Raw genomic sequence first — 22,158 nt, 5'->3', positions numbered from 1 at the left:
TCATTCTTAGCCTATCGGTTGCTGAACCACCATTCTAACGTTGATCATGCTACTATAAGCCCACATTTTGGTTGCACCTCTCAACTATGATTGATGGTGTATGTTTTCCTAGAACATACAAAATTATATCATTTGAATTGACTAGTGTCATCTTCTTGTTCACATTATTGTGGAAAGCCCTCCGTTTGAAATTCTCGATGAATTGTCGCTGAGCCCAACAACCACCTTCTCATCCCCTCCTTGGTTTAATGATGAACTATTATTCCAGGAACCCTCTCCCATGGTTCATTTCCCGAGAATCTTGCAATGTCATTTCGACTATTTGTGTTGCACCTTTTCTTCTCGGACATCCTGAGTCTGAGGTATCATGACACCAATTAGATCTGCACCTCGGTCAGATATGATGGTTGGAACATATTTCCAAGAGTTATAACATTGTTCTTTAACCCGGTAAGGTGATTCGTGCCTAGCGCACCTGGTCGGAGGCCCTATTGTTATAGTTCCCCTTTTAGTAAGGTTACCCCTTCTTCCGTGGGAAACTATAAGATTTATTCTACAAGTTATTCCTGATGGATCCTTTTGTTTCCAAAGTCTGATTTTCACCTGTTGACCATGTCAATGCTATCTTGAAGCATGTCTGTGGTACTCCGATTTTCAATAAGAGCATTTGAAGCCCAATGCTAAATGTTTCTTGCTCAATTATCCAAACACCGTTGTATGGGTAATGTCTTGAAATTCCTCTCCCCTTACCTACTTTCTATCCTGTCATGGATATCATGCTCTGATTGTTCTTGGGAAGGATATACCCTTGAAAATGTGTTTAAACACATTATCCTTTCCATTGTCCTGATTAATCTGATACATATGTTTTCCTTTCCATTGTTTGGTTTAATCTTCCTTGTGATCTATATGATCTAAGCAGTAATATTCTCCTGCTTTTGTAAGCACCTCGGTGTACGACTCTGTTAGTAAGAACCTGTTACTATTGTTGATGACATTTCGGTATCCACCGATGGACGAGAACTTTGCCTAATGGTCCGCCTCGTTCAACGAGCAAGAAAATGGTTCTCTTCGTCCCTCGCCCTTGGTATCGATGTTGTTGCCGACATAACTGACAGTCTACCCTCTGACATGCCTTCCTATCCTGATCGTGCAAGATGTCACCGTTCCTCCTACTTTTAACCCACATGGTGGGCCCATAACCCACAGGTCCCAGGACCGAAACCTGACTCTCTTGTACACCCTGATGACAAAGTTATTCTCGCACTTGACTTCTTATGTAATTCACGGGCCACCTGCCAAGTGATCTATTCTGGTATCAGACGCAATACTTATTCTCGTTGCTCTAGACCCCTTTCACACTTTGTTTCAGGCATCGAACGATTGCCTGCTCGCTCGAAACTTCCCATGAAACATCATTACCTTGCTCTCGATATTTTCTTAAGTTTCAATTCAAGAATTACTTTCTGCCACCTTCCCCGATGTTATCGACCAGATAGTCAACCTTGTAGAGGTTCGTTCACCCGGAATACCCCCCTTATTCTTTCGTAAGTACGATGGAACCCCCGAAGAAAGGATACCGACTTCATCTTGATGACTTGAAACAGAAAAATGAAGACATCAATAAAATGGATCGACCACTTTGAGAAGAGCAACCAAGACCGAGAAGATTCGTTAGAATTTCGTAAACAGACCTTTCCCCGTCATCCACCTCTTAAATCTCGGGACGAGATTTCTTGTAGTGGAGGAGAATTGTGATGCCCGGATCATTAAGCTACAGTAATCCCCCGTTAATGGTGCCATGTCATCACATTACTGTTGCTAATCCTTGTTTGATCCAACTCTTAGTTCAAACTCAAATTCAAATTAAAGCTTAAAATTTAAATTTCCCGACCATGCAAAATAAAATGTTCAAAGTGTGGGAAATATTACATAACTAATTATGGTGGTGATCCAACACTTTTGTAAAGTATTTGAATGCTCTTTTGTGAATATAACAGTGACTAAAAATAATTGTTAAATGCCTTTCCTAATTTAAAATTTTAAACTATTTTTATTATGTGTGAAACCTTTTGTGGTTGTGGTTTATTTTGTAAATCGATTTATAGAGACAGTCATATGTTTTAGTAAAGCTGTTTTTGCCTACTAAAATAATATAAACAAAGTGTAATAAAAAGAAAGAAAACCAAAACGAAACAAAATAAATAAATAAAAAGAACCAGCCTACCCCCGGGCTTTGGCCCACTAAACCATCAGGCCGGCCCACCCTCACCGAACCCTCCTCTCTCTCCTATTCACGCGACCAGGTCGCTACAGGGGCTTGGTCGCCGCCGCACCCTCTCGCCGACAGCGCCGGGAGGGGATAAGGGCGCCACGCCCCGACCCCTCGATCCCACCCCCCCACTCCTTCCCTCTCTCCCTCCCCACAGATCTCCCATGCCCCAAGCACGTCCATGGCCGCGTCATCATCGTTCCCATGGCCGGAGCCGTCCCCGACCCGTGAGGTTATGCTCTGCAGCTCCGTTGACCTCGTCTGCATCGCCTACAACCTTCGGTTCGAGCTGAAGCCCTCCACAACCTCGCCATCTGGTCGTCTTCCCCGCCACGGCCACGGCGCCATCGCCGTCGATCTCCATCACCGGCGCCTCCCGGCGGTTCCAGGCACGTCCACGACCTCCCTCGAAGTGAGCCGCGTCCATCCTCCTTCATTACCCCCTTGATTTGTTGCCGTAGCCGCCGTCCCCGAGCTCGTCTGCGTACGCGTACGTGGTGCTGCTGCCCATGGCCTTACCCCCTGCGTCTCGCCCGCGCCTGGCCTCGAGGTCGTCTACTGCTGCGCCGCTGTTGGCCCTGTCCGCCGTCGCCGTTCGCGCCCGCTGGCGCCGGCCGCGCCTGCCTTCGCCCGGCCGCGTCGGCGTCACCCCGCAGCATCCCGCTCTCACCGCCGCCTGGCTGCGCCCGCCTCCGTCGCCTGCTGCTCGCCCGACGCCGCGCCCGGCCCTGCTTGCCATCCCGCACGCGCCCCTGTGCCTGCTCGTGCTGCTTCTGTTGAAGCTCTTGCCCTGCTGCGCATAACTGCTGCTGCTTACTGTACTACTAGTTAGCTTTTCAATATCTACTTTGACTAACCCCCTAGGCAGCCTCTAATCAGCGGTTAAACAACTACTAACAGGCCAAAAATAAATATGAATAGAATGTACACTTGACAAACTACATATTACTCCATTGGACCAAATTCATTTGATGCATGGTTTAAATCCAACAAAAATCACAAAATGCTATCTTCTCTTAAACCCAAGCATTGTGTGTGCGTGTGTGCTCTGTGTGTTTGCGCGCCGTACGTGTGGCCGGCTAGGCTATGCCCAGTAGTGGCCGGTCCTTGTTTAATTATGTTAGGTGTAGCTTAGTATTAGTTTAGTGCTAAGTTAGCCTATTAGCAAATGACATGTGGGTCCCATCTATTTAGTTTAGATAAATCCTTTTGGAAATTATTAAAGCAGTGACATGTGGGCCACCAACTCCCATTTAGACCAGTCCTTTTGACTTGGTCAATTCGGATTAAAATAAATACATAATTTTAGAAAATGAATTAAAATTTTAAAAATTAATATAAAATAAACCGTAGCTCGGATGAAAAAACTTTGTACATGAAAGTTGCTCAGAACGACGAGGCAAACCCGAATATGCAGCCCGTTCGTCCGCCACGCATCCCTAGCATAGCGAACACGCAACTTTCCCCCTCCGGCTCCTTTGCCCGAAAACGCGAAACACCGGGGATAATTTCCCGGATGTTCCCCCCTTCACAAGTACCACCTCGTACCGCGTTAGGGCACACCTAGCATCACGCTTTGTCATGTCATGTATCGTCATGCATTTGTTTGCATTATATTTATTGTTTCTTCCCCCTCTTCTCTCGCTAGACACCGAGATCGACGCCACTGCTACCCAGTACGACTACGGAGTTGACGACCCCTCTCTCTTGCCAGAGCAACCAGGCAAGCCCCCCCTTTGATCACCAGATATCGCCTACTCTTCTCTATACTGCTTGCATTAGAGTAGTGTAGCATGTTACTGCTTTCCGTTATTCCTATCCTGATGCATAGCCTGTCCTTGTTACTACTGTTGTTACTCTTACCTGCAATCCTACATGCCTAGTATAGGATGCTAGTGTTCCATCAGTGGCCCTACACTCTTGTCCGTCTGCCATGCTATACTACTGGGCCGTGATCACTTCGGGAGGTGATCACGGGCATATGCTATATACTTTACACTGTTACATTACCTGTATTACTGTTCGGAGTTGGGGGCTGAAGGGGCAGGTGGCTCCATCCCGGTAGAGGTGGGCCTGAGTTCCCGACGGCCCCCGACTGTTACTTTGTGGCGGAGCGACAGGGCAGGTTGAGACCACCTAGGAGACAGGTGGGCCTGGCCTTGTTCGGCATTCGCGGATACTTAACACGCTTAACGAGATCTTAGTATTTGATCTGAGTCTGGCTACTGGCCTATACGCACTAACCATCTACGCGGGAGTAGTTATGGGTATCCCGGCGTCGTGGTATCAGCCGAAGCACTTCAGACGTCAGCGACGGAGCGGCGCGCGCCGGATTGGAACGTAAGCCTGCTCTTGTATTAAGGGGGCTAGTTCTGCTTCCGGCCGCCCTCGCAACGTGCAGGTGTGCTATGGGCGATGGGCCCAGACCCCTGTGCGCTTAGGTTTAGACCGGCGTGCTGGCCTCTCTGTTTTGCCTAGGTGGGGCTGCGACGTGTTGATCTTTCGCGGCCGGGCATGACCCAGGAAAGTGTGTCCGGCCAAATGGGACCAAGCGTGTTGGGTTATGTGGTGCACCCCTGCAGGGAAGTTAATCTATTCGAATAGCCGTGATCTTCGGTAACATGACGACTTGGAGTTGTACGTTGACCTTATGACAACTAGAACCGGATACTTAATAAAACACACCCTTCCAAGTGCCAGATACAACCCGGTGATCGCTCTCTAACAGGGTGACGAGGGGAGGATCGCCGGGTAGGTTTATGCTACGCGATACTGCTTGGAGATGCTACTTGGAGATGCTACTTGAGGATGCTACTTGGGGGACTACAATCTACTCTCTTCTATATGCTACAAGACGGAGGCTGCCAGAAGCGTAGTCTTCGACAGGATTAGCTATCCCCCTCTTATTCTGGCATTCTGCAGTTCAGTCCACCGATATGGCCTCCTTACACATATACCCATGCATATGTAGTGTAGCTCCTTGCTTGCGAGTACTTTGGATGAGTACTCACGGTTGCTTTTCTCCCTCTTTTCCCCTTTCCCTTCTACCTGGTTGTCGCAACCAGATGCTGGAGCCCTGGAGCCAGACGCCACCATCGACGATGACCCCCTACTACACCGGAGGTGCCTACTACTACGTGCAGCCCGCTGACGACGACCAGGAGTAGTTAGGAGGATCCCAGGCAGGAGGCCTGCGCCTCTTTTGATCTGTATCCCAGTTTGTGCTAGCCTTCTTAAGGCAAACTTGTTTAACTTATGTCTGTACTCAGATATTGTTGCTTCCGCTGACTCGTCTATGATCGAGCACTTGTATTCGAGCCCTCGAGGCCCCTGGCTTGTATTATGATGCTTGTATGACTTATTTTATTTGTAGAGTTGTGTTGTGATATCTTCCCGTGAGTCCCTGATCTTGATCGTACACATTTGCGTGCATGATTAGTGTACGATTGAATCGGGGGCGTTACACAACCGCAGTTGTTGTCTTATGGCAGATGAAGTGCCCTGCACATGGCAACTGCATTGTACTTTCCACACATCAAACTTTGTTTACGAACTAACAGTTGACATTCATACTTTCTTACCAGCACTTTCACTTCACATTTTGAACTTCCTGCACAACAATTTTCTACGTCCAAGTCTCTTATGACACTGTTTTATTCTACTAGCCACCCCTGAGGAGATTTCGTCGTCCCTTTAAGAAGCTTACCGTAGGGTGAGCAGGAAGCATTAAACAGCAGGTCCTCATGGAATCAGGGCAAAACAAGTTATGATGTGCCTACTGAGGCAATATTTGAGGATACCATCAGAAGTGCAACCCCTGGGTCTGCGAAGCAGACGAGGGTAGTTCATGCACCACCGGTGGATGAGTTTGAGCCCGATGTTAAGGCTACAAAGGAGCAGACCCAACTATACGATATTGTCAAGCGATTCGGAAATGCGAGGTCGAACAACAAGCACATGAAGGAGCTGAAAGCGTAATGTCCATACCACACAAGCGCTTACTTGCTTTTTTGTCCTTTTGACCATGCATTGTTTTTTAATTTTTTAGTAGACATGATTCTTTCATATTATATCATTTTCATACAGCTCATGTTTGGACAGAACCAAAATCGTACAATGCGAGGCGACATATGTCGACCTAGGCGATCTTGCTGAGTTTGTGAGGCCTAGTGGTAAAATCGTCGAAGAATGTAGTTGCGCGTGGGATTGACTTCATGAACAAGCATGTGGACATTTGTTCCGACAAGACGATCATGCAGTACAACGTGACCTGCAAAATTTGGGATGGTGACTTCCACTATAAAATCCCGAGGAAGCATTTTGCCGCACATGGTGATTTTAAGCTCACACTGAAGAAATACGTGAGTGTTTCTTCTCATTGTACATCTTTTTCCATGCTATGTTTTTGTCAGCAGTTATACTTCATATGTGGGTTACATACTCTTCATGACAGATGTTTCATGTGGCAACAACTGCCATGTAACATTAGTGTGAACTTTTTAATTCAATTTATGTGGCAATTTCACTTAAAATATTGGGCAACTTTGTTTGCCCATGGATGGCAATTTCTTATAATTACACATGGCAAATGAACCTTTTTCCATGCATGCACTTGGCCACTTTAATGGTTGCCTTTTCATGTATCTCTTACTGCATGTGGCAATATTTATATATACCATTTTTTCAACTACATCATTATGTTTTAGATGTGAACTCTGTTTTTTATTGCCCCTTTTTTACTTGCAGGTCATGTTCCCCATGTTCCAGGAGCTTGCACCAGAAGACCCAAATGACATGTGTGGTCACCACTACTCCATTTGCCTTGACCTGAAGAACCAACGTTTTTAGGTGTTTGATTCAATCCGTTCAGGAGCTGATGAAGACCTTACTACTCATGCTGAATTCTTTATCAACAACCTGAAAGAGACCTGGAACCGTCATTACGAAAACTCAAAGGATCAGATCAGTCACTTTCCAATTGAGTACGTCACGACTGAGAAGCAAGAAAATGAGTAATTACTATCTTTTTTATGTGTTCACCATCTTTTTCATCTCTTCATCAATGTTTATTATGTTTCTGTTTGCATGTATTCACATGTTTTGCTTTGTTCTAGGCATGATTGCGGGTTTTACATGTTGGAATACCTTGCAAAGTGGGAAGGTCGACGGGTCCCAGTGATCACAGCTGCAATGGTTGTCGAGCTCCAGAAAATGCCATGTATGCACAACTATTGCAGCTGAATGAAGATTTCAACAAGCGGGCTTCAGCACAACAATTTATAGAGGGAGCTGTCAAATCCGCAAACAAGAAGTACAAGTGATTGCGTGAATCTTCATACACATGCCTACCTTACATTCTGTGGCTGAGGAACGTAAGGTATCACCTTGTTCTTTGAAACTATGTCCTTGTGCTATGTTATGACTGCATCCCCCTTTACTGTAGTATATAGTGGTGGCGTGTATGTGGCGTTGAATATTTGTAATATAAGTGCGGACCTGAACCTGTTTAGGTGTGACAAGAACTACTTTCATGTTTACTGTTAGTATGTGTTTGTGAATGTGAGTACCAATTTGAGAGTTCGAGTGCATTTATGATGGATGAAACACGGCAAATATAGTTGATCACGCATGGTTAGTGCAAGTAATCACTTCATTTGTTTTGGGTTTTTGCATTGATAACTGTATCGGTAAGCATGGTAGTTCATAAGCAACTGTTCTATCTCGTGTTTTTGCACGTGGTCATTTCAACTAGTTCGTACAGAGTATGTATACAATTCAATACGTGTGAAACAAAAAATGCATGGGCTGAAAATGGTAATCTACGCGAAGGTAGTTTCAGTAGCAATTACATGGTAGATTCAGTGCAAGCTGCATGGCAGATTTAGTAGCAATTACACGACAATTTTAGTTGTGCATACATGGCATTTTCTTCAATTCCTGTTGTCCACCAACATTCACTCTCGCATTTTTTAAGCCTTGATCATCTACGTTACAAAATTTTCACCAAGACCCAAGTTATAATGCTCCACAATTGCTTATGGATTGCCCGCCCCTTTCTTTGCTTTCTTGTGCTTTGCTTGAATTTTCAACCCCGATTTGTATCGTATCTCTTTTGGACGCCCTTTTGTGATGGAACGGGGTGGGTTCCTGACCTGAGTCTGCGTGCTTGCTATTCCAGACCCTACCTCCGAGTTTTCAGAGGATGAACCCGTGGACGAAGGCACACTTGAGGTGCGGGGAAACCGATGCAAGGCTTCTTTAGCCTTCCTCTTCTTGATCTCATCAAGCTCTCTTTTCAGGGCCTTCCTGTGCTTTTCTGCCACCCTGGCTGTCTCATCACTCGTGCATGCTTCATCTATTAGATCATCATAGTTCTTGGTTAATACAACGTGCCTCAAGGACTCCATGGTTGCCTCTGGTCTGTCATCATGTACAGCCAAAACTGCAGTTGATGTTTGTGGCCCCAACGCATCGTCAGCGTCCCAAGTCCACTACCATCATATGAAATGGCGGGGCAATCGCATGACCGCGTGTATGTCCATTACTTTGAGTATGTGGCAACACACAATCTCGTCCCATTCGTATTTGCAGCATTGACAGTAGTATTCACCTTTGTTTATTGAGGCCTTGACAAAGTAGTTTCTTCCCTTGTCCGGGTCTTCAGGTTCTGAATCGGAAATGCCCATGAGAGTACACACCTTGAAGGTATGTTAGTCAACCTGGTAAGCTGTGTTCATGCTGGCTCGCTTTATTTCTTCCTGGAATCTGAATGTTTTGTGCTTGTTAAATTCTGATATCCTTTTTTGTAGCACCTTTTGTTGAGGTAGGTCACAACATAGCAAACATATTGAAATCAACAATGGCAAAGAAGCTTTTTTTTGACATATTTTTTTGTAAAGATTGTTTCCCACATGGCAACTGCAGACTATTAACATGGCAAATGCAGTTTCTTTCACATGGCAAATGCATTTTATTTCACATGGCAACTACAGTTTATTTCACATGGCAAATGCATTTTATTTTCACATGGCAAATGCATTACATTTTCACATGGAAATGCATTGCATTTTCACATGGCAAATGCAGTTTATCTTCACATGTCAACTACTGTGTTTCAAACAATCAGCATGTCAAAAGATGGTAACAACTTTCATGGTACTGCAACTGCATCATGCTGCTCTCAATGCATTTACCATGTGAAAATAAAGCTTGCATTATACATGGCAATTATACTACATCCCACATGGCAACCACAACACATTCTAAGTGGTATTTATACTTTGTTTCACAACAAGCAGCAGCTAATATTTGTTTTTGCAAGTACATAGTTTTTCATTTTGTTTTGCATTCATGTGTTGACTACAGATGTTAGCTTCAAATCAGCAGATATGGCAAACATACATTTTTTAGCATTTTTCAATGTTGAATGTGCCCTGTCGTACATGGCAAATAAGACCGTAAGATCAATCGCTTACTTGTTAAATATCTTGTTGGTGTATATCTTGCTCATCTGCCTCTCCATCAGTAAGTATGTTAGCAATTTAGGCTGCTTGAGTGCGGTGTTTTCTTCTTGTTGTAGCCCAGATCCCAGTATTTTCTATTGCAAAGCTGAATATTGCTTGGCAAACTGCAGCAATGAGTTGCCACGGCTCACGTAACGCTTCAAAACAGCATTGAACCCCTCACTGTGTTGTGTAGTCTGCAGAAATGGAAAGAAGCACTGCATGAAGTTGGCCGGCACCCAGTACATTCGCTTCTCCAACAAGCTATTTAGTGCCTCGTTGTCTTGGACTTGGTATGTTTCAATCATAGTCGTCCAGCTCTGTTCAAACTCCTCCACCGTCAAGCTGTGGTCCACACACTACTCGAATGCCTTGTGTAGCTCTGGACGGTCAGCGAAGAATGGTCCTAGCGTCTCTTCATCCTTCTTAATAATATGCCACCTGTAGTGCCTGTGCACTGCCGATGGAAAGACCTCCTCTATGCCTGCGCGCATGCTAACATCCTGGTCTGTTATTATGTTCATCGGAGCAAGTCCATCCATGCACTCCAAGAAGGTTTTGAACAGCCTGTAACCATCGGTATCTTCGTTCTGAACGAGACCGCAACCGAACTGCAAGGACTGATTGTGGTTATTTATTCCTATGAATGGATCACAGGGCATCTTGCACATATTCGTGAGATATGTCGCGTCGAACGAAATGCAATCACGGAAATGTTTGTAGGCTCTTCTTGCAGCACCATCCACCCAATACATGTTTCTGACATGGTCCTCATCGTCCAATCTTATCCTATAGAAGAAATCATTATCTGCTTTTGCTTTCTCTTCGAAGTAGCCTATTGTGTCTTCTATGTCATCCAACCTGCTCTCTCTACGGTACTTTGCCTTTAGGTTTGTGACATCTGCTGGTATGTAGGGCATGCTACTCAGACTACCATCTCCGCTGTGGACCAGGGACCGTATTTGGACCATTCTTGATGGACCGACGTTACAATCATGTAGCAACCTTATGAATTTCTTCTTGATGCGGCTGAATCCTCTGTGGGCGCTCAGAATTTTTACTAGGTCAAACTTCTTTGTGAGGTCGTGGTTGTGTTCTTTGAAATATTTGGTGACACCCACCATGCTCCATTTGCGTTTAGCTTCAACCGGACAGGGCATCCCGTCTTGAGAATGATGCCTCTCTTTCGTTCAGGCACGACATGCACAACACCTTTACTCTTCTTGTTCTTTCGTGCTTTGTAGCACCTTATCTCACCTCTGTTGTACTCGTTAGTTTTTTAATTTTCCTATGGTATTATGTGTTCACGCAAATCCATGGAACATCGCATATCTCTGGTAGTACTCCTTGGCATCTTCAAAAGAACCAAATCTCTGCCCAACATATGGTGGTTGAGGTATCATGATTTCCGATTGTCCATCTTCTTCTTCTCCTTGTGTTTCGTCATCAGTTTCATCATTCACTTCAGTATTGGCGGATGTTTCATTTGCTTGAGTGTTGCTTGTGCTGGTTTGCAGAGGCGTGCTTGTCGTCATTGCTGGAACGATTGCCATATCTGACACTGATTCTGCATTGTTTGTTGCAGCATCGGTGACTTGCTCGTGGAATGCTCCTTCAATGTGCTCTGAGGTTCTCGCAGTAGATGTTCCTACGCCGCTGTTGATTGTAGCTGAAGCTCCTGCAAAAAATCAGGTACGCGTGTAAGCAGTATTGCTTGAATGGCATATTCGCCGTAATGAAATGATAGCAGCTGCATCCGATTTGTTCATGGCAACTGCATCTGAAATATGGTACACAACTACAGCTGCATAATTTACATGTATAAAGTGCTGGAATGTGCAACTTTGAAATCATGGCAACTGTAACCCATCCTTTTTTGGCATGATATCATTAATATATGCAAGTCTTGAGCATCTGCAATTTTCCATGCATGGCAACTACAGTTCTCTAGCCATGGCAGCTGCAGTTTACCTAATATGGCAGCTGTAGTTGCCAAGTCATGGCAACCAACATCTTAACATCAACACTTGCATTCTAGATATGAGCCCACATGGCAGATGCATATAATCACAAATGGCTAATACCCACAGATAGTAATTGACAAATCTAGATGATCCTAGATTACTAATGGACATATTCACTTGGTGGCATTTGCCACCACCACCGTGACAAATGCACTTTCCCAATGCTTTTGCACAAAGCAAATGCATGATGTTTTCTTGGTTCAGATATTACCTTGTTGTGCCACATGTGCTAATCGAAGTTGGTGTGCCACTTCAATTTGGTGCATTGTATCTGCATTACTGATGGCCTGCAATGGTGAAGCTTGCTACGAGACATCTGCTGGTGTGGTTGCACCATAATAACCTGCAATCACATGGAAGTTAACTTTGAAATCATGGCAAACATAGTCCAGCATGCAAGGCAAGTACAGTTAACAAGCATTGACCAACTGCAGTGGGTCATGCATGGCAACCATAGCTGTTAAAATGGCATATGTACTTATTCAATCATGGCAACTGCAGTTGTTGAGACATGGCAACTACAGTTGTTGAGACATGGCAACTATCAACCCTACATTTAATTTCACACACACAGTTTTCCACATATGGCAAATATAGCTGTGCAGGCTTGGCATTTGCACTTTCCATCATTTTCTTTATTTCTATCAACTACAAATTCAAATTGCCATCTTTTCTCCGTTTTATCGTCACACCATGCGAACACCAATGTCATCTAGTTTCCTTTCCTGATACACTAGCCGCAAGATCATTTTCATATGTCTCACCTGTGTACGACATTGATGGCAGGTATCTGGTTGCCACCTGTCGCTACGTGTTGCATGATGGTACTATGTTTTTGCAAAATTGTAGCGACCCGACCCGAATGGGTCAAGTCTCTGTGCTTATGTGTCATCCCTGGATCGGTATGCTGACACACAGTACTCGAGGATTTATAACAGAGGTAAATCACATGTATAAATAACGTAAATACTATTACCTCAATCCAAAAGATAGCGGAAGCAACAAGGTTGTGGATTCCCATCAACACCAACGGCAAAGTTGAGTATAGGAAATCGTAACCCTAACGTATCACTTACTCGTCGTCTGAAAAGTTTGCAACATGAAAAGTTGCAGCCCGAAAACGGGTCAGCACATGGAATATGCTGGCAATGTAACACATAGAGAATAATGGAATGAATAAGCCTATACTACATGCATATATGGCTGGTGGAAAAGCTCTATGGTTATAAGGTTTTGCGAAAAGCCAATTTTTCCCTACTTCAAAGGAATAAATTTATTTAACTATCATGGTGGTTGTTGAACATTGAGAATGGTTGACAGCATCCTCAATCCCAATTAAAAGTACTCATTAAACCCAACAACATTAAATTAGAGTAACATGATGAGATTCACATGATATCCAAGTTCTAGATACTCAAGATGCCCATAACCGGGGACATGGCTAACCATGATTAGTTTATACACTCTGCAGAGGTTTGCGCACTTTTCCCCACAAGACTCGATCGCCTCCGTTTGGTTTCTCGCACTACATGGTGTTTGAGAGACGGATGACCGAGACATAGTCTTTCAGAAGCACTAGCACCTTACTTGTGGGTAGACCGGTACACCTACTTTCCCCTACATCTGCTAGTCTACCCGTAAGAGTTTGCACAACTTAATCAACTATGCCAGAGCCCATAATGGCTTGTGGCTGCACATGGAAGTTTCTAGTTTGAATAATCTCATGATCCCTTTGAGCCTGGGTGGCGGTCCGAAGAAATACAGGCAAATCCTGATAGAAACCAGGTGCCTCAATCCACCCAGATGTGTGTTTAAGTTGCCACCTTAAATAAACCATTAAATAACAATCTCACATCTGTCATGGATACACTCACCCAATCCACGTCTACTAGCATAGCATGGCATAATAAGCAACGTAGAAGTAACTCCCAAGGGTTTGATAATAAACCAGGTAATAGGTACTACCTCAATCTACTTCCCAAAACCCACAATTTAATTAGATCCTAATCATGCAAGTGTTTGAGGATAGATCTAATGCATAAAAACTGGGTATGAGAAGAAGTATGATCAAAGTGTTACTTGCCTGCAATGTTGATGAAGATGATTCACACTCAATACTCTTGATGTTTCTACTCGTCACACTCCGGTCAATCTATCGTAAGCAATCAATAGTAACCACACATAAGCAATCAATCAAAAGATCGGAAAGAACGAAGAGAACAACTCGGAAAACATCAAAACCAAGAAAAAAACTCTTGCAGCATAAAACAATTTCTAACAGTACCAAAACTAAGTGAATTTGGCCTTATCAGAAAGTTTAGGTCAAGAGCTTCGATTTGCAAAAAGAATCAACTCAAACGGAGTTATAAAACTCAAGTTATAATCAAACGAAGTTCAAATTCAAATCTGATCTAATTCAAATTTTAAACTTTCAAAAACATGTTTGAGTTGTTTTACTGGATAGAGGAGATCATAACGAAGAAGTCGGCATTGTTTTCGTTGGATTCCGACTAATGGGTAAAAAGTATAGTCGTTTGAAAAACAGGGGCTAATCTGTAAATAAAAATATTCACAAACGAGTCCCTGGCAGAAAAACTAAAATAAAAGAAAAAAACTAAATAGCGAACGTTCGTTACAGAACGCTAACGAACGAAATCGTTCGCTAGATCTACCTAAACGGAAAACGTTCTCTGTATAACTAAACAAAAAAAACCGGTTTTATAAGACAAAAACGGGGAATCGGGACGGTTTTATACCGTAGGCGGTTTTCGTCAAAAAAAACCTGGGGCGGTTCGGTTAACTCCGGCGAGTCCGGCGAGGCGGCGCGGGGGCTCCGGCGGGCGGCTCCGGTCGTCAGAGGAGACGGCGAGGCGCACGGGGAGGGGCGGCGCTGGGCGGCGGGTGCAGTGGTGGCGAAGGCGGTGGGCATAGGCGGCGAGGGTGGCGGCTTCGGGCGGCGGCGCGGGGCGGATCTCGCCGGCGGCGGCGACTTGGGCGGCGGGGCGGCGAGCGAGGGAAGAGAGGGGAGTTGGGGCGTCGGGGCCCGCCTTTTAAAGGCCAGGGGAAGGGCGGTGGCGTGGGCAAGGGGCAAGGGCGGCGCGGAGTCCGGCCATGGGACGGCGGCGGCGGCGCTCCCGTGCGGGAGTCGGTCTCCTGCGGGAGATCGGGGACGGGGTGACGGCGGCTGGGCTGGGCCGCGGCCTGGCAGGAAGCTGGGCCGACCCAGTTCGGCTAGAGGATTTTTTTTAAATAAACAATTACCAGACAAATGAAATAATAAAACAAATTAAATGAAAATATTATATGGGCATATAATATATCAAAATTTTCAGAAAAAGATTTTCTACAACATGAACATTATTTTAGCTTCAAATAAAATACACACAAATTCAAATAAAACAAGAGTGCTTCTGCCCTAATAAAACCCAATAAAAATCATTTTAAAAATACCAAAATTAATTCAAATTTATTTCTCTCCAATTTTTCTGATGTAGGGAATCATGTTACCCTATTTGCCATATATTTAATTTTTGGAGAAAAATAATTTGAATAAAACACAAATAACTCCAAATTGAAAATAAATTCAAAAGAACTCTGAATTTAATTCTTTGAAACTCCCAACTCATATTTCATATGTTTTGAAGAAGTCATTTTATCTTCGCTCGTGAAAATCGTTGAGTTGCATAAAGTTCCTGGGTTGGAAATATTTCCCAAATGAAATTCAAATATTTTCAACACCCCTTGTCATTTAAATAAATGGAAGAAGTCATGTCAACTTCTCTCCAGGGTTTTGGTGGTGAAAAGAATTTGAATTCATGAAGATCAGAAAAGAAAATAAAAGTTTGGGAAAGTCCTTTTATTCCCTCTCATTTAACTTTCAAAAGTTTCGAATTCACTCACTTTCAGTCAATCAATCAAACAATCAATCAAATCTATCTATTTGTTTATAACATTTCAAAATTTAGAATTTTGGGATGTTACAAAAATACTCGTAAGTCTTGCCATCCTTGCAAGTTTTATTCGTCACATCAACATGCTATTTTCTTTTTGCATTACCTTGATTTGACACATTTGCTACTTGAAGTTGGTTTCCTGTATATCTATCACCGATAGCCCCTTGTGTTCCAACTTGCCATGGTATACCTACCTGTGTGATTGTGTCATAAGAACCTGCGAACAATGTCATTGTAGTACATAAGTAGAATACCATTTGAAGTCCGAAAACATGTCAACTATCCTTTTTTGATCATGCATCGTACCTAAGCTCGCGTACTACTCTAGAAGTGGCTGCAATGGTCCTGCGGAAATGAGTTGATTGTACTCTATTGCATCCCAAGATGGCGCTTGTGGCCTTCCAGAAAACCAAGGACCAGTCCTGTCTTCATGATTCATTTTCTCTGCTTTTCGCACTGTGTTTTTGGTCACTGCACGAATAAGAACGCATCATTATTCAGTATTTGAATTCCATTTGTTTGTTGTTTTCACATAAAAGGAAACATGGCAATCTTATCACATTTATGTCATAAACAACTATTACAGCATGCCAAGTAGGAATCATCATAGCTGTGCATTTTTCGGATGATAGGGCATGCATGTTCATCCTCTTTCTACAACCTGGATGGCAACTAGTTTGCTGAACTAATGGCAACTAACAATATAATATGATGACAACTGACGACATAGATAGGTGGCAACTGACGACATAGATAGGTGGTAAATATTTTTTCGCTCCATATGACCTGCTCAAATTGCTCTGTTCTGCCCTATTCTTAGTGAATCTCAAACATCCTTCTCGAACACCTACTGACAGCATCTGGAACCTAAATTCTTAGATCAGATCCATGATAGAACATGGCAAATTTTTGATCGTTGGAGGGCAGAGGAGAATAAACACGAACAACTGGAATTGTGGATCCAGTCGCCATCTACATGGGCAATCTACAAGTGAAATATGTGGGGACGGGAGGGGGGTGGAGGGGAGGGGTAGGGGGTGGGGAAGGGGTTGGGCAATCTACATGTTTCTGACCTGCGTGCTTGTTGCCGTGTTTTCCGTCGATGGGGAGTGTGGGCGCTAGGGATCTGATTTGGTTGTCATGGCAACTAGAGAAGGAAGACGACAAAGGTAGGGGAAGATGTGCCGATGCAAAGGTTGGAGATGACGACATCCGGTGGCAATGTGGTTTGAACGGGGGGTTCGACCGACGGACGCGTGAGGTTGTGCGGGCAGCGGGGTCGCTCGCCCGGACGTGCGGGCGATCGCTCCACACACTAGATGTGTGGGCTGTGGATGGGAGCACCCGGATGCCGTCATGCAGGCGGGTCCGTGTCTGTGCCACATGGGGCATGTGGCACAGCCCCTAAATGCCATACATGTGGTGGATATTGGTGTCCATTTGTAATTGGGGCACAAAGCTTGCTATTCATAGCATCAGTTATTTTTGAAGTCACCCAATCAATGACCAAGGTTGGCTCTGTATCACCATGGACTATGAATAAAGCCTTGTAAAAATTATTAGCTTCCATCTCCAAATCCACCTATGAAGTTACCACCGTACCATCGGACCTCTTGATAGATTTAATCTTGTTAATACGAGCCCTCTCCTTTGCTTTTGCATGAAAAAAAACTTGTATTGTTATCACCCTCCTTTAGCCATAGATCTCTTGACTATTGATTTGCCAAAGATTCCTCTCTAGCCAATAATTCAGAGATATGTTTCATCAGGTCAGTTTCTTCCTCCATAGGACCAAAATGGACCGACTCACTCCATACTCCTAGCCGATCCTGCATGGAGGAGAGTTGCTTTTTAATTGAGCCAAACTTAGTTTTGCTTCAGAACTGTAGTTGTACTCACATATTATTTAGATGATCCGACATCTCTTTCAGATTACTAACCCGGGGCTGCCATGCCTCCTCCACGACCTGCTTATATTTCTCATGCCTCATCCAAGCATTAACAAACCTAAAGGTTTACCTCGTATCTTTGTATCAATCCATTCAGATTTTCTTACTGTAATAAGCAGGGCACAATGATATGATTCCATACACTGTATGTGTTTAACCAGAGTATTGTCAAAAAACTCAGAGAATTTTTCGTCACCTAGCGCTCCGTCTAGTCTGACCTTAATATTTCTGTCACCTTGCTGCCTGTTGTCCCAAGTGTAAGGCAGCCCCTGGAACTCCGAGTCAGAGAATCTACACTTCTCCATCATCTGCCCGAATCTCTCCATCTTCCATTCTTGTCTCTCCAAACTGCCAAATTTCTCTTCAACCTCTAATACTTTGTTGAAATCTCCTGTGTAGATCCAAGGGTTATTATATTCCCTCATATATTCTAGTAGATCCTAGCTCCTCTTCCTTCTTGATCTAACCGGCTCACCATAAAAGCGGGTGAACCTCCATTCCATATCACCAATAGAATCATCTCTACCATCACGTCAATGTGAGAATTGCTAAGATTTTAGTGACACACTTGAATTATTATTCCAGTAGAGACAAAGACCACCACTCAAGCCAACATACTTAACACCAAAAGCGTGTTCAAAGCCAAACCGCCATCAAAGTTCCTGAGCTCTTTTATCTGACATCTTGGTATATGAGAGAAAGACTAGACCTGGATGTTGCGACCTAATGAGGTCACTAATTTCATGAACTATCTTGGGCCGTCCGCAACCCCGACAGTCCAGAGCTAGAATATTCATTGATCTTGGCAGTCACCCATGAAGGGTGCTGCCGATCCCATTCAGAATTGACAGATTATCCCACAACCATATTGACATCCTTGCTGACGGTACATATCCCCTTTAATTTGTCTCTGTTTTCCTTTGAATGCAAACTTACCATCGAGAAGCCTCATCTCCTTTAGGCCAGCACCGTAATCCCTAGAGGAACAAAGATTTTGTACTACCTTCTCCCATAGTGTAGCCCGGTCAATCTCCATTCTCTTTGCCGAATTGACTCCACGATCTCTACCACCCTTGGTAATTGATACCTCGCTCAAAGGCACCACAACAAATGCAAATAACCTCATCTTTACTCTCCTTATGATGCATTTCTTTATTTTGCCTTCATGGGTTGTATTCCACTGAAGCCATCTCACAAAAAATCAATCTTTAGCAAGAAGATAACAATGGCTAGAACACAAAGAATAGCCCCAGGGACAAGGCCTCCGTAAAAAAGACAGACTTTGGACAAATTCCATAGGCTGGACCACTGCATCAAATTAATCAGCCCTCACTCTTGTTGTGTCGCCCCATTTGGCAGGGCTGGTGGCGGTGGACATCTGATGGACAAGCTTGCAAAACCGGCATACTGAGGGAGCAGACCCGAGTGCCGGCAACATTTGCAACGCCGCTAGCAACAAGACCAATAAAGTTCAGTTGCTTCACCTCACTCCTATCTTCGTGCCCAACAACATGCTTATTGGATGCCACCGATGTCGTAGAAGCAGTATCCAGAATTCGTTGATGCAATTTGTTTGCCAGCCGACACCTAATCTGAACAGGGACACTGCCCTATCCCACAAAATCTTGAAACTTCGCACCTGATCCGGCGAGCTATTGATTATCTTGTCACACCTGATGTGAATGAATCGGTGGACTAGATAGGGGATGAGAGCACATGGGCCGAAGCCTAGTGGGTGTAGTGGGCCGCTTGTGGCTAGCGTGTGTTGGTGTGGACTTGTACTTAAGTGGTGACCGCAAACAAGACAGACAGGAAATGAAATACGATCTAAACTCTCTCATCCCCTTCCTCCTCTGCTACTCACCTACCTGCTTCCTCCCTCATCCCTATATTCCCCTCCCGTGTGATCGATCCCCTCCCTAGGGTTCTTCGGTCCTCACAATTGGTATCAGAGGCCACAAATTTTTTCTCCTCCGCTACCGATCCGCGCTGCCACCCACATTCTCTTGGCAGATCGGTAACATCCACCGCATCAGGTGCGGATTCGCTTTGGTGAATCCGCGCGAAATCCTATGAGGGGTTCAATTTGCTCGGAGCGGGAGCGATGGCGCCGTCCAAGGCTTCTGCATAGATGCGGCATCTCCTGGCCGCCATGGAGAATTAAGCATCCAACCTCTCGGCCCTCATGGAGAAGCTGCTCGAGCGCTTTGACGAGGAGAAGGCAGAGGCGGGGAAGCGCGCCGAGGTGCAGGCCGCCTTCAACAGTCAAGTCTCCCACAAGCTCAAAAGCCTCTCCAAGCAAATCGGCCTCACCCAATCAGAGGTCGACGACGTTCATAAGGGGCCTCTTCTTCATACTCGTCGGCCCTCTCCGCCAGATCTGACGTCGACGACCCGGCCGCGACCGTGCTCCATACGCCGCCTCTCAAGGATGCACCTTAGCATCAGGCGCCACCACCACCACCGCCGCCAATCGAGCTGCGCGGCGCCCCGCCCCCAAGCGCGCTGCCACATCTGAAGACGCTAGCCGAAGGCCAGCCGCGCGTATGTCTGGCCAACGATGGACCGTCCCTGCTTCCAATACCAGAGTAGCCACCACCACCGGAGTGCGCTCATCACCAACCACGAGAGGATTACTTCACCAAGCTGCCCAAACACAATTCCCTCGCTTCGATGGGGAATACCCGTGCGTCTGGCTGGATTGATGCATGGCATATTTCAGGCTCTACCGCGTGCCGGAACACAACTGGGTGACCACAACAGCACTCTATGTGGAGGGGCATGCCGCCCTCTGGTTACGGGCGTTTCGGCAACAGAACCCGATCCTCCGCTGGGACATGTTCAGGCGAGCAATTGAGGATGAGTTTGGACCGGAGGAATTTGAGTCCGTGATGCACAGTCTCTTGCAACTGCGGCAGACTGGGAGTGTGATCGAGTACATGCAGGAATTCGAGGTTCTCATGTACAATTTACTGGCCCTGGATACAACCCTGAGTCCCAAATTCTTTGTTACACAATTTCTGCTGGGGCTCAAGGATGAGCTCTGCACTGATGTACGCCTTCAAGCACCCAACAACATCACCCGTGCAACAGTTTTTGCGAGAATTCAGGAAGAGGAGCTCGCGAATCTGCACCCCAAATCACTACCATTGCCGGCCGGTCGACCGCCTCCAATGCCCTACTCTGCACCAACGCAGGGACGCCTACCGGTAGCATCAACCATTTTGCCAGCGGGGAACCCACCGAAACCGATCGCAGTAGCCAAACTAGCGACATATGACTTCGGCAGAGAGCGGCAGTTACGAGATTACAGACGCCAACATGGCATGTGTTTTCGCTGCGGAGAGAAGTACTCCAGGGAGCATCCGTGCAAGTGATCAGCTCAGTTACTTACCATTGAGGTTGGGGAGTATGGAGAGGTCCTGTCAGATGATGCTGTGCGTGCTCTCAAATTGTTGGACGAACCAGTGGTGGCTGACGCCGCGTGCTGCCTCATGTCAGTGCACACTGCTGAGGGCACAGAAGCGGCAGAAACCATCAGGCTTCGTGCTGCTGTGGGCGGACAGACCATGTTATTGCTCGTAGACTCCGACAGTACATACCGTTTCGTCAGCACAACCTTTGCAGAACGTGTTCAAGCTCCGACAACCAAGATTCTGGCAGTGGCTGTTCGCGTCGCCAACGGCCAACGGTTAACCTGCACAGCCATGGCACCCCAGCTCCGTTGGACCATACAGGGTCATGAATTTGCCACCGATATGCGTCTGTTGGAGTTGGGCGTGTATGATGCTGTCGTGGGAGTTGACTGGCTTGCTCAGCATAGCCCAATGAAGTGTGATTGGAATCTGAAATCGATGGAATTCTTCAAGGAGGGAGCCACGGTACAGCTGTTCGGCGTGCGCACGGAGGAGCAGCCTACACTAGCCGCAATGGATGCTGCTATGATTTGGTAATTGCAGGAGGCAAACGAAATCTAGGGCGCGGCTTTGTTGGAGATTCAGGCCCCCTCATCAACCCAAGAGGAACCAATTCCCCCGATAATCCAACCGGTACTGACAGACTTTCGTGATGTCTTTGAGGAGCCAATCTCATTACCTCCTCGTCGACAGTACGATCACGCCATCACCCTGGAACCGGGAACAACAACAATCAACTGCAGACCATACAGGTACTCGCCACTTCAAAAAGATGAAATCGAGCACCAGGTTGCTGAAATGCTCCGCAAGGGTCTCATCACCCATAGTATGAGCCCATATGCTGCGCCAGTCCTCTTGGTCAAGAAAAAGGATGGATCATGGCGATTCTGCGTGGATTATCAAAGATTGAACACAGTCACCATCAAGAGCAAATTTCCCCTTCCGGTCATTAATGAGCTCCTGGATGAATTGGCGGGTGCGTCATTCTTCTCCAAGATTGATTTGCATTCGGGTTATCATCAGATCCCCATGCGAGCAGGTG

General features: G+C 45.5%; 2 protein-coding genes and 1 long non-coding RNA gene across 6 annotated transcripts; 2 read left to right on the top strand and 1 right to left on the bottom strand.

Annotated features, from left to right (window-relative positions):
• The first annotated feature begins 1,747 nt into the window (after nt 1–1,747).
• LOC123094806 (uncharacterized) lies at nt 1,748–5,456 on the top strand. 2 transcript variants are annotated; one of them, XR_006445985.1, is made up of 2 exons: nt 1,748–2,684; nt 3,921–3,995. XR_006445985.1 is itself a non-coding variant. In XM_044516699.1 (2 exons), exons 1-2 carry the CDS (start codon nt 2,454–2,456, stop codon nt 5,437–5,439), a joined length of 333 nt encoding a protein of 110 aa, XP_044372634.1. In that variant the 5' UTR covers nt 2,190–2,453; the 3' UTR covers nt 5,440–5,456. The 2 variants fall into 2 exon arrangements, 1 of the variants encoding a protein (XP_044372634.1); XM_044516699.1 differs by lacking the exon at nt 3,921–3,995 and adding an exon at nt 5,338–5,456 and having other exon boundaries at nt 2,190–2,684.
• A 920-nt stretch (nt 5,457–6,376) lies between these two features.
• On the top strand, nt 6,377–11,623 carry LOC123094805 (uncharacterized). The gene is made up of 5 exons (XR_006445984.1): nt 6,377–6,633; nt 7,019–7,284; nt 7,387–7,649; nt 8,937–8,977; nt 11,360–11,623. It is a non-coding gene; the product is annotated as an uncharacterized lncRNA (long non-coding RNA).
• On the bottom strand, nt 9,754–16,432 carry LOC123094803 (protein FAR1-RELATED SEQUENCE 5-like). 3 transcript variants are annotated; one of them, XR_006445983.1, is made up of 4 exons: nt 16,058–16,432; nt 15,855–15,968; nt 12,010–12,141; nt 9,754–11,452 (listed from the first exon to the last, which is right to left on the bottom strand). XR_006445983.1 is itself a non-coding variant. In XM_044516697.1 (2 exons), exon 2 carries the CDS (start codon nt 10,932–10,934, stop codon nt 10,134–10,136), a length of 801 nt encoding a protein of 266 aa, XP_044372632.1. In that variant the 5' UTR covers nt 10,935–11,452; nt 12,010–12,410; the 3' UTR covers nt 9,754–10,133. The 3 variants fall into 2 exon arrangements, 2 of the variants coding, with proteins under 2 accessions (XP_044372632.1, XP_044372633.1); XM_044516697.1 differs by lacking the exons at nt 15,855–15,968; nt 16,058–16,432 and having other exon boundaries at nt 12,010–12,410.
• Between the last annotated feature and the right edge of the window lie 5,726 nt (nt 16,433–22,158).

This window comes from Triticum aestivum, chromosome 4B (genome assembly GCF_018294505.1).
Source record: "Triticum aestivum cultivar Chinese Spring chromosome 4B, IWGSC CS RefSeq v2.1, whole genome shotgun sequence".
Classification (NCBI taxonomy): domain Eukaryota; kingdom Viridiplantae; phylum Streptophyta; class Magnoliopsida; order Poales; family Poaceae; genus Triticum; species Triticum aestivum.
Note: the sequence above shows the minus strand (reverse complement) of the source record. Positions and strands in the feature narration are given on the sequence as shown.